General features: G+C 39.4%; 1 protein-coding gene across 18 annotated transcripts in view; it reads left to right on the plus strand.

Annotated features, from left to right (window-relative positions):
• GRIP1 (glutamate receptor interacting protein 1) overlaps positions 1 to 15,528 on the plus strand; it is a 307,466-nt gene that overhangs the window by 153,029 nt on the left and 138,909 nt on the right. The window contains exon 1 of one of the 18 annotated variants that reach the window (XM_071423482.1): positions 4,096 to 4,421. The exons of 16 other annotated variants lie outside the window; for them this stretch is intronic. In XM_071423482.1, coding sequence (XP_071279583.1) covers positions 4,367 to 4,421 — 55 coding nt within the window. In that variant the 5' untranslated portion in view covers positions 4,096 to 4,366. Of the gene's footprint in view, positions 1 to 4,095; positions 4,422 to 15,528 lie in introns of those variants that run through there. One more of the 18 variants, XM_071423475.1, reaches the window with a different exon arrangement.

The raw sequence follows: 15,528 nt of genomic DNA on the forward strand, positions 1-15,528 counted from the left end.
TGCATCTGCTGCTGTGTGGCCACACACAATCTTAGGCCATAAACAAAAACAGGAGCATGTGACATCCAAAACCAATTATAGGAGCTCATGTGGACAAATCCCCTGACAAGTGAAAGAGGGGATGGTGTGGAACTGGTTTTAAGGTGTTGTTCAGTCACTGTATGAAAGGAAATGTTTGATACAGCATGAGTGGAATTATACCTAGGGTGCCTTCCAGGTGTATATATTCCTGTGAAACAGAAGGGTGAAAAGAAGTTCATTTTTTGAAAACTCTTCTTTTCCCCCCCAAAGACAATTTCATATTTTGCAGAATTTGTACTCTTCATTGAATACTGGTTCTTTACAGAAATTTCCTCATTGTATCTAAATGCCACACTGCATAAAGATTGTAATCTTCAATTTAATTTAGAGAAATGTCATTACTTTTTTTTTATCCTACAGAAAAGTGTAATAGATAGTAAAATTTTTTGATTCATTTATTTCGGCTAATGTGATCTGATAAGATTAATCAGAAGTTTGTGTTAAATAGGATACATATATTACACTGCCTGTCTTATCATGTGAAAATATAAGCTTCTTTCATCTAGTGACCTTCTACTGAGTACTTTTGAATAAAAATTCAGTTGATAAAGTATTTGTGTGTTATATATATTCTAGATTTATAAATAATCTTTCAGACTCCTGAAAGAAGGAGTGAGTGCAGCAATAAAAGTGATACAAATTCATGCTACTGCCTTGAAGGATCACAATGAAAAAAGATTTTTACAGATGATTCCAGAGAAAATTGTGACTAAATATGTAGCTGAGTTAATTAATAAGGAAGAAATATAATTACTAAGAGTTTAAGCTGTGTTATATAGACTATAAATAATTTTTTAGTATGTCTGAGGGTTTTTGATCTCTTGATGTTATATTAGATACCTTTTTGGTTTTACCTCCTCCCCCATTTTTCCTCCTGAAACCAGCTGATTCCAGCTGCAGAGTTGAATGAATGACACTTCAGCAAATGATGGCTGTCTTTGAAATGTTGAAACATTTAAAAATCACAAAATACTTAATGTGGTAAAAATATATATATATATATATATTAACACATGAGGAATAGTTAAATTAATTTCAGGAGTTGGACTTTGGACAAGAACAGTTCTATTAATCCTCATGATTGTTGTCCTGAAAGAAGGTGATAAAACCATGTCTGTCATGAGTGAATATTTTAGAAATTGTTCCAAAAAGTGGATGTTTTCTAGACCTAGCAAAAATGAGGAAAAATATGCAGTACATACGATAGGTCATTATGTTCCATGTTGTATTTGAAGTATGGATTCTTTGTCTTCTGAAACCTTTTTGAGAAATTCAAATCTGTACACAACCTCCCTTGGCAAGGACAGAAAAATTGTCTGAAGAAACAAAAGCAAAAAATTATCCTATTGACTTGGTTGGAAGTGGCTATTGCAGTGCTTCAGAGGCTGTTTAACATACACAGCATAATCTAGAAGTAGTAAACAATACAATAAGCTTTTTGGATCAAGGAATGCATGTATCCTTTCACTGTTAGTAAAGCTTTGTCTGACCAGGTCTGCTGCTGATTTTGCATATATATCACAGTTTCTGTACAATTATTACAGTTTTACATATTTCTACTTAATCCTGTTGGGACTCAGCATTTCCTTACCTAAAGGCTTGATTTTTCTCCAGTGTCTGAAGTCTGTCCTTTGCAGCCTCTTAGCTCTGTAAGTGTCCTCTGTTTTGCACCCTCTGTCAAAGGAGCTGAACCAGGGTAAGTCATGAAGTCAGATCACAAAGGCAAGCAAGAAGTTCTTCCTCATGGTGTAGCTACAACCTCTTGCCATTTTTTGCCCAGCAGAAGTCTTCAATGATTGTATTGATTAAAATTGCACAAAAGTGGACTCTTGATTTGAGACCTGCTCACCAAAATCATCTTCTTTTGAAGGGCAGAAGGAACACTGCAGGCTCACCTGGCCCTGATGCTGGCAGGTGGTGTCATGGTCCATATCCAGAGAGGTGGGAGTGGAGACCTTACTGCCTGGAGCAGACAGTGCTGACCCCACAGCTGACTGGGAAGGATCAAAGAACAAATGTTAGGGCAGCCAAACTATCATCTTGGCAGTATCTTCTGGTTGCCCATGAGCTAAGGGCAAGCGTTCAGACTGGTCTGCCTGGGTCCAGCAAGGTTTATGGCATTGAGGACAGGCATCTGGCAGATGAAAAGGCTGTAAAAAAGATTCTGGATGCTAATCTGCAGAAAGAGAGCAGCAAGTTCAATCTGCTTTGGCATCTCAAACCTGAAAGAGCTGTGAACAGGGCCTGTGTGCTGACCCATAGCCTTTGGTTTCTGGAACAGATTTTCCAGGGGAGCAGGGAGAAAAGAAAGCAGGTATGGGGTGGTATTTATTGGTATTATTGGTGTGAAGTCCTGTTACCTGAGCAGGAGGTGGCAAGAAAGGGTGGTGGCAAATTTTTTTGTCTAAAAGCACATTGGCAGAGAGAGAAAGCCACTTTATGGGAGAACAAGAACACACAACTCCTCTCCCCTTTCCTCTCCCTAATACTCCCAAGATTTTGTTTTCTTTCTGAACTGCTGAATTACACTGACATAAACCTCTACCTTCATCCACTGGTTTCACCCCTTCTTGTATGCCCTGTCCATCCTTGGCCAGAGGTCTGTGGTTATAAGGATGGAGCCATCAGTTCACACCTTCAGGTGCATCTGCTGTTCCACTGGCTGGGTTTTATGGCTCTCTGGTACAGGAGCAGCTACAAGAAGCAATAACAGGGTTTGTGAACAGATGACTTGATTACCCCTATCTGGTTTTAATGACAATGAAATAAAATCAATTTTCACCAGGTCTGTCTAGGCAATTGCAATGGTGCTGATGGAGTGACCCTTGGAAATACAGCTGTTGCTCTAACCAATAAAACAAAAATAAGAAAAACAATAGTAATAGTAGTTGGAGCTGGACTGTGGGAAGCACAGAGCTGCTGATGCAGTGAAGAGCAGGCAGGGGGAGAGGAATAGCTCTGAGTGTGAGAGCTGTCCATGCTTCCTCCTGGCTTCCTGTAGCTGGTGATAGAAGATGTGCATCATGACACTGGACCATAACATTAAATACGGTGATGGATAAAAGATGGTAGAGGAGAAACTAAGCAATTTTGTAATCAAAGCACGTGAGTAAGACAGAATATATGAAGACAGTTTTAAATATATCATTCAAGTGAAGCATAAATCTTGAGAAAGAAATAATTATCTCTTGTCTTAAAGGAGAGTATCTGGTGCAGGACTTGGAGTTTATGCATAGATTTGATGTGAAAAACTCTATATGGAATACTTTGGTTTGTTTGCTTGGTTTTTAGAATAGGTATGGAGTTTTGTCCATAAAGGTGGTATGGAACTCTTGTTTAAGTGGTATGCTCTACTTCATCATTTTCTGAATGAATTGTAAAAGCAGGTTAATTTGCTGTTTGAATTGGCTTGAGAGGGCATAAAACTCCTCGTGAGCTGAAGAAATCTTACAAATGGTGCAATATTTGGCCAATTCAGCTGCTCTAAAATCTGCTCTCTTCTCCCTTTAGTGAAGGCAGAAAACTCGATTCACTGTGTGTTTTCTATTCAGCATAATTTTGTTTTGGTGTGATCAAATGCTTGGTGGTCCTGCCCACACAGAACAATCCATCAATTCCTTCCACTCTCTCCCTCCCCCTGTGGTCTGTGCTTCACCGGCTGTAATATACTTGTCTACAATTGTCAAAAAGCTTTCCTGGTTATCAAATCAGGCTTTTTCTTTTTTCTTCCTTATAGATCAGTAGGATTAAATCTTTAATGTGCTTTGATTAGAATATTTCCATTTGAAATGGGCTCCTTCTCTCCCAGAAGTAGGATTCCTGGTGTTTTTGCCCTATTTATTCTGAGGAAATGCTAAGGGAAAGAATAGATACAAGGAAGGAGGAGAAAAATCACCACGTCTTGTTGAAATGTGGGGCCTTTTGCCTGGCACAGCAACCATCACTCCCTGCAGGGTCAGGGAATGCGAGAGGCTGGGGGATGTGTCCCTCTAATATCTGCATCTGTGTGTGCAGCTAGATGCTTTCTAGCTTGTAAAGAAATATGGCTTTTCAAGCCTGCATCTCCTCATGCAGGTGGTGGTGACGGCGCTAGCAGTGAATGACACAGCTTTGCCAGATGACACGGAGCTGATCTTTGCATCAGCCAAGAGGAATTAAGCTTTGTCACTCCCTGCCGGGGCTACCTTTTGCCTGGTATGTGCGGGAGGAGGAATTCACAGGCTGCTGCTGCATTCACCCAAGGAGAGCCCCGAGCGTGCTTTGCCAGGGGAGGCAGGCAGCCAGAATGATAGCTGTCTCTTTTAAATGCCGCTGTCAGATCCTGAGGAGACTTGCTAAAGGTAACGTGCTTTCCTTCTTACTCAACCAGGGGCTCCGTTGCGTCCTTCCAGAGACACAGCCTGATTTTTTTACTTTAAAATATGACCGTCCTTCCAATCTACTGTCAGGCAACAAAGAACTCCTGATACAGGAGGGTGTAGGAGCTCTTTCAATTAACATTCCTACATGTCCCAGGCTGTGGTTCTGCTAGGAAGATATTCCCGGGGGTTTTTTTATCTTTTTCTTTTTCTTTTTTTTGCTTATTGCTAGAAGGAGGATTTTTTTTCCCAAGTGAAGTGCTAAAGTTATTGTGGGGTGTTGTCGTTTTGTATTTGTGCTAACTGCTGAGAGGCATCCCTCCTGGGTCAGTGCACGCTCTGCCTTACTGGGAACAACTGCCACTGCTGTCCTGGACCTGTATCCAGGACGAATTTCTGTTGTTTCATGTCCTTTGTGAGCTATTTTTACCTATGCTTTACATGCCAAAGGCTGTTGGATGTGATGATGTTGCGTGTGTTTTTTCGGGCTGCACTCTCATGTCACACTTTGGAAGTTAATTTGCCTGCTAGAGCAGTGTGCATTTTATCTTACTGTAAACCTTTGCAGTCTCTCATTTTACCACTTGGAACTTTAAAATACTACCCTGAGTCCTGTGTGTTTGTTAACACAGATAGAGATGTGAAAACCTGCCTAATGCACCTTCACTGTACAGAAATGAACATGCCTTATTTTCTGGATACATACCTTATTTTCTGAACATAACTTTTTTTTAAAAAAATCTGTTATGTTTGTTAATTTTTTCCTTCTCTGTGTAAAAAGGGTTGATTTGGGATTTTGGCTCGATGTTTTGATGGAAACTTCCAACATTGTAATAGCATTATGTGTCTGCAAATAAGAAGCCTCTATTTTTTTTCTTGGGTTCTGTGAAATATTTAATGGCTGTTACTGTGCAGCTGGATATACATCCATGTGTGAATGAAACTATTTTTATCAGCTATCTTTGATTATTAGTCAGGATAGCTCAAAATCAATGAGTGTTTTATTTTGGAGAAGCATGAAAAGGTAGCATGCTGATACAATGAGATCAGTAATAGGAAAAGAGAGAAATACTGCAATCAAACTTATATAAGCATTTTCCTTTTATTTAGATTGCTTAGTGGGGTCACGTTGTTCAAAACATAGAAACTTAAATACTTATTAATCATCCTCTCAGTAGATTTGCTTCTCTTTCAAATCTGTGCTGGGTAATGCCTGTTTTTCTCATTTGTGTAAAATGTTTCTATTCTGGTAGCTCTATTACATGTTTATCAGGTTGAAAGTCAGTGTATTCTCTTTTTCTGGTGTGAGCAGAGCAACCTTTTTGTCTGCTGATGTCTTTATCAGGCAGATCTGGGCACTAATTTAGTTACTCACTGATGAGAGTTGTTGTTCCACTTAAATACAGTTGCCCTGTGAATAATCAACAATCTAATACATCATAGCCATCTTAATTATTTCATGCTTCCATCATTCAACAGAACTAGTGGCTAGTGGTTTTTTTCTCCTCTGAAATAATCTTAACTACCATTGAGACTCTTTGCTTCTCCCACTCCCTCCCAATAGGAACTGGCATGATACTATTGATTTTTTGCATTAGTGTGCCTTATGCTTGTCTCTGGTTGATAAAGAAAAAGACAGTCTAGAGGTATGTTCATATATCCTCCTGTAAGCCATATGCACACTGGACTGGCATTGCTGTCCTAATTGACAGGTTCCTGAATTTTCACTGTTTTGAGTGAAACCTTTGGTTTTTTATCTGATTCTCTGGGTTTTTTGGCCTTGGCATTTGCATCTCAGAAAACAGTTATGGAGTGCTCAACACAGCCTAGCTGAGGTCAGGGATGGACCTTCACATTATTACTGTGGAGAGGATTCTTGCCAACAGCTGGCAATCTCCTGCTTCTGTATCAGCTGGAATATCTCCTTTCCTTCTAACCTGCTAGTCATGGGGGTTTTGTGCATTCACTGAGTTCCTTTGCTCCAAAAGCAGTTTTCCTTGCTTTAGTACTTGCCCCCAGCCTGTCTCTGCTAGGGTCTTTTTCTTCTGAACTAATCCTGTAGCTTTGTGCAGTTCCCCAAAATAATTTCTTTACTGTCTTTCAGGCCCTACTGTGGTGCAAAGATACAAGTGTGTTGCACACTAGATTAGTGTCTTGTATTTTTAATAAAAGATGTGCAGCTAACTATGCATCAAAATGTGGAAATATCTGTTTTGTGTGTATTGTGTCATTTTTCATGCCTGTCTTGACAAAGTAAGCTTGTAGCTTCATTTCCTGTTCTTTCAGATAGGGATGTAAACAGAAATGCCTCATCTGGGCCACTGAAGACCTCTAAAAGTAATTCTTTCCAGTAGGGAGGTGTTCAGGCAATATTTTATTTTATAACAATTGTACTCCCCTCTTCTTGTACTTCACCTTAACCTTTCAAAGCAAAAAGGAGAGGTTATTTTTGTGTTTCTTTGCATTGTTGCATGTACTTACTGTGTAATTGAAAAAAACTCTGGTGGGAGCATCTACAAGTGTTGTGAGCTAATTTCAAGGCAAAAATATCATATAGTAGTGGGAATGCTCTCCAAAACCCAGTCAGTGACCCACTCCTTCCCATAGCTGTGAGTCAGAGCCTTACCTCTCTTGACCTCACCTCCATGGTCATCTTCAGATGGGAGCATTAGTCTTCTTCTTTGTCCTCTGCCTTCAAATTTACACCATTCATACGAGACAGGCACAATTATAGAATCATAGAATGGTTTGGGTTGGAAAGGATCTTCAAACATCTTCCAGTCCAGGCCCTGCCCCTCAGTCCTGCTTCACTGCTGCCCCTGCCCATGCACTCCTTTTGTGCCATATTGCCTCTGTGGGTCCGAAGGCTACTGTGGCTGCTGCAGCTGCTGTACAGAAGCCTTCTTCTATATTTCCACTATACCAATCACCCCCTCTTAAGGCAAAAGATGTGGCAAACAAGAAGTGCACAATAATTATTCATGCAGGAAATTTAGAAGACTATGAGATTAGGTCCCATAATGCATATTACACTTCAGTTTTGTGAGTCTTTATTTTGGAGGTCAGTGCATTTTCAGTAATGAAATTGTACATTACCAAGGTCAGACGAAGCTTCATGTTTGTGTCTATTAACAAGCAACCATGAGAGAAAAGTATTATGTTATTTGATGATGCAATTTGCAAGAACGATGCTGTGTGAGACTCTTCTCATAGCTGTGGAGACATGATTTGAATTTAAATCTAGTCTATCCAGAAAAGAACAACAAAAAAAAAATCTGGTTTTTACACCAATGTATTTGTTTTACACAAGTCTGTTGTTTCTATGCTATTTTTCCATTACGCATTTTTTAATAGCTATTAAAATGTTTATTGTGGTTGGGAGTTTGTGCTGTAATTACCTGATTCCTTTCATTAATAAATCTTTCACGCTTGTACTTTTGAGCTGAACTATTGCTGGGTCAATCTCTTTATTGTGATTATCTTTACGTATTTGAATCTCTATGTGTATGTATATACATTTTAAGCAATGTTGGAAGTAGTTAAAAGGTTCTGAAAAGATACCTTTTATCTTCTTACCATACTAGGTACTAGAATTTGCACTGAGAAGAGAATCTTGTAATTTTTATATATTATTTTAATTTTTTAATCTCCTTTCTATCCCAAAAAAGCGCATTAAGCCAAAAGTTACATTAAGAAACTGAAGTAGTAGCTGTTTTTATAGTTTTCACTATGAGAAGTACTGGGCTCAGAGAGAATGGTAGCTTACATTTGGACCAAGTGAATACAAGGAAAGGCCACATGTGTAGTTGTAAGAGCAACCACAAATCTGCACTTTGTGCAGCTGCTTGTATGGTAGGATTATTTTTTGGTGCAGTGGAGAAACACTAGGGTTCCCCCCCCCCCCAGTTTATTCATATAAGACCTTGGTCATTGAACAGTATGCTGTGCATACCAAAGAGCCTGTGGTAATCCCTTACATTGCATATGTATGCTAAATAAAATTTATCGTTATTATGTTAAGTAAAACAGTGAGCAATATACATATATAGCATACAATAGCTAAAAGTTGCTGAAATGTGTAGGCTGGTCAGGTTTACAGGTAAATTAACCACTTTATAGTTTAAAAATTGCCTTTCAAGGCATTACAGTGCCTTGGCGGTGGCTAATTGATGTATGGACACGTTTGTTTTTTCCCCTTTATTAGCTGGAAGAACAGCACTTTTAGGAAGCTGTGTCTGTAGTATAAAGTTGCTCACAGAAATGGGTCTTTTCGTTAGAGTCAGGAATGCAGTTTTGCACATACACAGATCAGTGAAGTTATTCTGAATTTTATTATAATGGAAACAGAATAGGAACACTCTGATAAAGATGTCAGCTGTTGTTACACAGGGCAGAGTGTGAGGAGCTGAGTGGAATGCCTCTCACCCATCAAAGCTTTATAGCCTATCTTCAGGATAATTTATCACCTACTGCGCATACAGATCCTTTCTGCAGACATATATTTTTATTCTCCCAGTATGTTTCCAATACAGCGAGATAAAGCAAGCTTTAAAGGCAAGATGCTGCACTCCATTTTACAAGATGATCAGTTATCTAAAAATTGGATTGGGGCCTAAAGCATCAAAGGATGAATTCTGAATGTAGCTGGACATAGGCTGTACTCTGCCTTGCACACAAGCAACTACAACACGCACAAAGCCAGATTTTCTTTTTTAAAGAATGGAATTAAAATTGAGCGTTAGAGACTTGACATCGAGGCTATATTATATCTTATTACAAACTTGCTAGTGTTTCAGAGACTCATCCCTGGTCACCAGCCTTTGAATTATTTTAATAGTAACTCTGATTATGTGGTCTCTTTTTTGCCAATAAATTGCTTATAAAAATACAAATTTAACTACTAGAACCGAGTCAACAGCTTGCTTTGAATGAAGTAAAAATCAAAAATAACAATATCTCTAGGGGCATTTAAACATCCTAGAATGTTTAAATGTTGGTTCCCTGTCTTTCTAAAATTATTTCTGAAGGTTGAGAAAACTTGTAAGTGTCTGGTAAGTTCAATAAATAGGCAGTCAGTAAGGATTTGTTGGCTTTGTGCATTTGGTTGGGGTTTCAGGAATATACTTTGAGGCTTTTCATACTTAACACCTGTTTATCCAATTTGTCCATATTTCCAAGTTTTTTGCATTTTATTTCTGAAAGTGACTTCTGTGCTTCTTCTGATTTAGTAAACAAACTAGTGTGAAAGAATAAAAAGTAGTAGCAAAATCTGGAAAATTTGTTTTCCACTAGCATGTTGGAACTTCAGGGCCACCTCCAGAGTTGCAGCCCTTCCTCAGCCATTAGTGGGGGCTTCATAAGAAGACAGGAGAGAGTCCACAGGGGAGAGCTGTGGGCCTCTGTTAGCAAGGAAGATATTGCTCTTAGTGCTTGTGATGTAGCAAATACAATTTTAAAAACAACCAGAACAAAATCATTCCCTAGTACTACTTGGAATTTTTTGTTTTGTTTTGTTTAAAAAAAATTATTTTGTTGCAAGACTTGTTTGTCAGATAAGGAAACAAAGGCAAAGAGTAGCCACAACCTGTTTTGTGTCACTCAGTGGGTCCATGCTGGTCTTGAGGATAATGCTATCCTCCTACTCCCATTTGTTCATTGCTGGTTAGGAGCAGTTACAGAAGTTGGCAAAGACTGTGAGATTGCAGAGAAGACCCTGCATGACTTCTTCACTTCTAGATTTTTCACCAGTTTTTGACTTTTTTATTTGCACTTAAGAGTGCCTTTGGCCGGGATTGTTTTAGGATTGCTTTGAAATTGTAAGTGCCTGCATTATGATTGCTGAAGGAGAGGGAGAGAGATGAATTTTTGTTAAGATGTTCCTTCTATAATTGGTATTTAGGCTTTGCAGCACTGAGTATGTGAAGAACAAAAGAGGCAGATTTATTATATTTAATGAGCATTATTAGTTCACAATATTGTCTTTTTGCTCAAAAGAATTCTTTGAACTTACTGTTGTAAGAAGTAATGAAAGGAGAAAGGATTTTCTCTTCTAGAGCAAGCCAATCACAGTTCAGAAGTTCAAGCAATATTTTTCACCACTAATATATTCAAGAACTGGCAAACTCTTTATTAATTATTCAGGATGATCTGAAGCACAGCAGCATACTAACCAATCTATGTGATGCTTTGACAAAAAAGAAAGACATAAAAATACTTTCCAAATCTAGCATGTACTAGTTAAAGTAGGAGCACTGCTGCAGCCCTTATGGTCTGAGGGTGTGCGTATGGCTGGAGTTCTGCAGAGAAATTTTTTAGCTTAGATAAACAGATATAATTGCGTTCAGGCGCCTGTAGGGTGTGAAGAGAAAGCTGAAGTCGTATCAAGAGATGGAAGTGGCCATTAGTTATCTTTTATCTGTCTGATTTACCAGCTGGTATCTGATGTGGTTGCTCTGATATCTGATATATACATATGGAAAACATGGGAAATGTTTTTTCTAGCATGTGTAGTATACCTAGCTGTCTTGGGAATATATTGCAGGCTGAGGCTCCAGGTGGAAATGGGCTCTGGTTCCTTGTGTGAAGAACAGACTCACTCTCTCATGAGCTTTATATAATCTTAGTCTGGGGGTCTGCTGAATCTGAGAAACACTGTGCAGTAGGGTGAGAGCATACCTGCCTTCTGAGGCAGATTTCTGCAGCTTAATCTGTCTCCCAGTATGGCTCTGCTTAGTAGTGCCCCATCTGCATTTCATATTGTGCTGCTGCTGATGTGCCTCTGCCATGGGAAGGTCCTGCTCTGGGCATGGCCCCTAAGAAGGCGAGTCTGTCTCTGTCAGCACAGGTTACAGCACCTTTCCAAGCAGCTGCCAGTAAATCAACAAAGGATAATCTCATTTCTTCTGCCCTATCTACATTCCCTGCAGGAGTTCTACTGGCCTGGGGAGATGGCTGCTCAGCTGGGCATGCAGGGAGGACTGCCCTGGTTGAAGAATATCACAAAGGGCCAAGTTTTAGCCAGTTGCAAGCAAAAAGAGAGTGGTTCATAACATGTTCTTTTTCTCCTCAAGGGGAAAAAAAAATCAAAATTTAAAAATTTATTTATTATCTAAATTAATGGAACCTTCTGCATCAAAACTAATTTACTTCAGTGTTACCACAACCACCATGTCATTCCCTCACTCTCACACAATCATTTAGGATCATTTAGATTGAAAAAGACCTCTAAGACCATTGAGTCCAACCATTGACCCAGCACTGCCAAGTCCACCATTAAAACATGTCCCTAAATTGCACACATCTTTTAAATAACATGTCCCTGGGCAGCCTGTTCCGGTGCTTGATAACCTTTTCCATGAAGGAAATTTTTGTAATATCCAATTTAAATCTCTCCCAGCACAACTTGTGGCCATTTCCTCCTATCCCATCACTTTTTCCTTGGGAGAAGAGACCAACCCTACCTGTGTACTTTCAGGTAATTGGAGAGAGCGATGAGGCCCGAGCCTCTCTTCTCCAGGCTAAACACCCGCAGCTCCCTCAGACTCTCCTCATCAGACTTGTGCTCCAGAGCCTTCACCTGCTCCACTGCCCTTCTCTGGACACACTCCAGCACCTCAGGGTCTGTGCTGCAGTGAGGGGCCCAGAACTGAGCACAGGATTCAAGGTGTGGCCTCACCAGTGCTGAGTACAGGGGACAGTCACTGCCCTCGACACACAGTTTCTGATATTTCAGAAACTGCAGGCCAAGTCCTGTTGGCATCTTGTAAACGTATGAATTTCTCAAGATACTCATCCTTTATGCCTCCATTCTTCTTTTGGGCATTTGCTTTAAAGCAGCACTCCTGTAATATTTCAGAACCTTTTAAGACTTTGGGCAAAAGTTAAAAGAAAGCTTTGGCCCAGAATGTTATTATTACAGAAAAATGAAAAGTATTATGTAAGTCTCCACTGCAACTTCAATCTTTTCCCTTGAAGTTTTTATTAATGCTGTTGGGAATTATGTTGTTATTAGAAAAGGAGACTTCCCTGAAAGTGTATTGGGGCAGAAAAATTGCTCCAGATTGGACTGATTATAAAAAGACAAACACTAGACATAGTTTTGTGGGGGAAAATGTGTTACTGGAAATAGTGTCACATCTAACAGGTTTATTCTGCCTTAGCTTCTCAGCAGAGAATAGAGGAAGATGTTAAGCAAGGAAATACCAGCTATTCCAATGACTGCATTACCATAGTACTCTGGTAAATGTCACCGATAAAGCACAGTTTAAATCCATACTGCTCTTAAGGAAACATTTATACTTTCAGTGAACTAGAATTTGACAGCTCTGTCTGGCAGAATAAATTGTTTCTGGCATTTAGTTTTGGTTGGCCAATAGTTTAACCGTTTTTAATTTGGTTATTTGTTTAGTTTTATTTTTCTGGGCATCCAGTGTGTGTTGTGACCTCTTAGAGACCAGTGCAGATTTGCAAATAGACTGTGGGCATTTGTTCTCTGCCGTATCACAGGACAGTGATGATTGACAAAGATGGAATTTCCTACCATGACAAGAGGCTTAAGTTTTGATGTATCATTTCCTTCTCCCCAGAAGTCCAAAAGGAGGGCACCTTTAAGTATTTTAAGCTTTCCAGTGACAGGGTTTATATGTTTTTTTCCCTTTACTGACATGCTTAAACACATAAATTTCTGTAGACCCTAAGATAATGTGATATTGTTATATCACCTCTGGGTCAGGAATTCATTTTGCTGAACCTGAGCATAAACTTACTGCAGATTTTGTTTCATTGAGCTGAAAGGAGTTAGGAATTGAGATAAAACCTGACAGCGTGAGCTAATGTGTAATATGAACAGTTCTTTTTTACTGGACCAAAAAAAAAAAAAAAAACCAAAAAAAAACCCCAAAACCTACACAAGGCTTGGAAGCAAAAAGGAATTGCATTCTTCAAAAATAACCAGACATAAAAACTTTTTATTTAATAGCTGTTTCCTCAAAGAATGAGAAGGAACAGAGAAAATGGGGATTCTAGTTTAGGGTTTGTTTTACTATTAAAAAAAAAAAAAAATAGCAGGAAAGTGCAGGGTTGGTGGGGAAGTTCCTTGGGAAGTTCAGCAGTCCAGAAGATTCTCTAGTTACATTTTGTCTCTGTTTTCACCCTGGAGCTGTGTAATGCAGTGATAAATGTGCCCAAGGGCCACTTTTACGCAGTGTTCCAGAGCTTCCAAGGCAGCAGGAGCCTGTCCTGATGCACACGTGGAAGGTAGGTCGTGCCTTAGGAAGCACTTGAGTTCCTTTGTAGAAGAATACAGTTTCCTCTTCAGTGCTGCTGTTGTGGACCTTGTCAGGATGGTTCAGGTGAGGCCACCAAACAGCAGCAGCAGCAGTAGTTCCTGCAGATGCCCTGTGAGGCCACTTCCCATGCACATATGCTATGTAATATTGAAGAGCAGCTGCTCGATGTTGGCTGACAGCTGCACTGAGGTAGGAGCTGTAGCCCCAGGGAGTAAGGCTGACTTCTTTTTTGCTGCATCTGTGGCAGTAGTGCAGTGTGGAGATCTCCTTTGTCCAGTGTAACAGAAAATCTTCATCACTTATCCCTGCAGAAATGTGAGTATAAACTCTGCCCTTATTTTTCATGAGATTCACATCCTCACAATTTATCCAGACTGAGAACTTGGGAGTTGTTGGGCTGGGATGTGCCCAGTACTGAGCTTTTCAGCTGTCTCCAAGATTTCAGATCTCTTTGTGGCCATAATTGAAATGTTCATTAACAGTTCTAGACAAGTCAGTTTGACTTTCAGCACATATTTCAGAGCTGCTCTGTTCCTACAGTACACTGTGTGTTTTGGTGATTTTCTTTTTACCTGACTGACAAAAAAAGTGCCTTTACTTTTGCAAATACGTAGCTGGGTAGAGGAGATCTCGAAGGTAGTACTGAATCCAGGCTATTTCTTTTTCATGGTTTCCAAGAGAATAGGGAAAAAACTTCCAAAAATTTTCCTGATCTCTGCCATTGGACAGTTGGGAAGGTTGGACCTTCTTGAATGGGCATTGGCCACGTGGACCATTTTGAAGGGGTTTGCATGTTGTGTCTGCACATCCAATGCATTTTGAAAGCTCCAGGCCAACATGCTGAGGCAATTACTCATTTTGTCAGGGGTTCAAGTAATACCCTGGGTAGCATATTATAATAGATGACTTATAATACATCTGTGAGATACCAACTGTGTATAGGAAACTTTGAAGTTACTTTGATGGCATCTTCAGTAGAGAATTTTAAGCAGTATGGTCCTGATCCTGATGAAATATTATGGATAGCTGCCTTAGAAGCAATTAGGACCCAAGGTGACACTTCCAGCATAGTGTCCCACTGAAGGTAGCATTCAGCACCATCGTGCATCCACTCAGATGCTCATTCACAGCATAGTAAGTTTCTCTCCTTCACGTATTGCTCAGGAATTATGCAGGAGCCAAAAAATTACTGTAATGAGCTCCCCCACCAACTATTTAATCATAATTAGTCATAGAGTAATGAACTAAGTGACATTTCCTGTGATCTTTTCACAGCAAGTTCTACTGTCCATGTTACCATAAAAAGAAAAGAGCAGGGGGATGGTGTTGGAAAGAGCAATTGGCTTGTGTTCATGTTGGTTCCCCATAAGTACCCCAGTCTGTCCCACAGTGACATCTTTGTCATGCCAAAAGGTACCAGAAGAGGTGGAGCTTAGTAACATGCTTGAAACATGGTATTTTCAGACATTTGAGTGATTCATGGTTAGCTGAAAGTATTTTCAGATTCTTTTTATTAATGTGGTTTTCTGCTTGTTTTCTTAAGCTGTTAAAAAATTATATTTTCAGATATTTTGTTGAGATTTCACTATAAGCCCAAGTTTGAGAATCAGAATGTGATTTAATTTTATTGATTTAATTCTGTTAACATTTGTTGTTCATTGTGATTGAATGTAAAGAAAGAGGAAAAACGATGATTTAAACTAAAATCATGGTATTTCTTATCCAAGAGCAGAAGATCTATCTAATGTGTTGTATATCTACACTGCTTATCTTTGAGACATCAAATGCAGTGATATGTGAAG

Source organism: Agelaius tricolor, unplaced genomic scaffold (assembly GCF_023055355.1).
Source record: "Agelaius tricolor isolate 1412-34295 unplaced genomic scaffold, bAgeTri1.0.p SCAF_3, whole genome shotgun sequence".
Classification (NCBI taxonomy): domain Eukaryota; kingdom Metazoa; phylum Chordata; class Aves; order Passeriformes; family Icteridae; genus Agelaius; species Agelaius tricolor.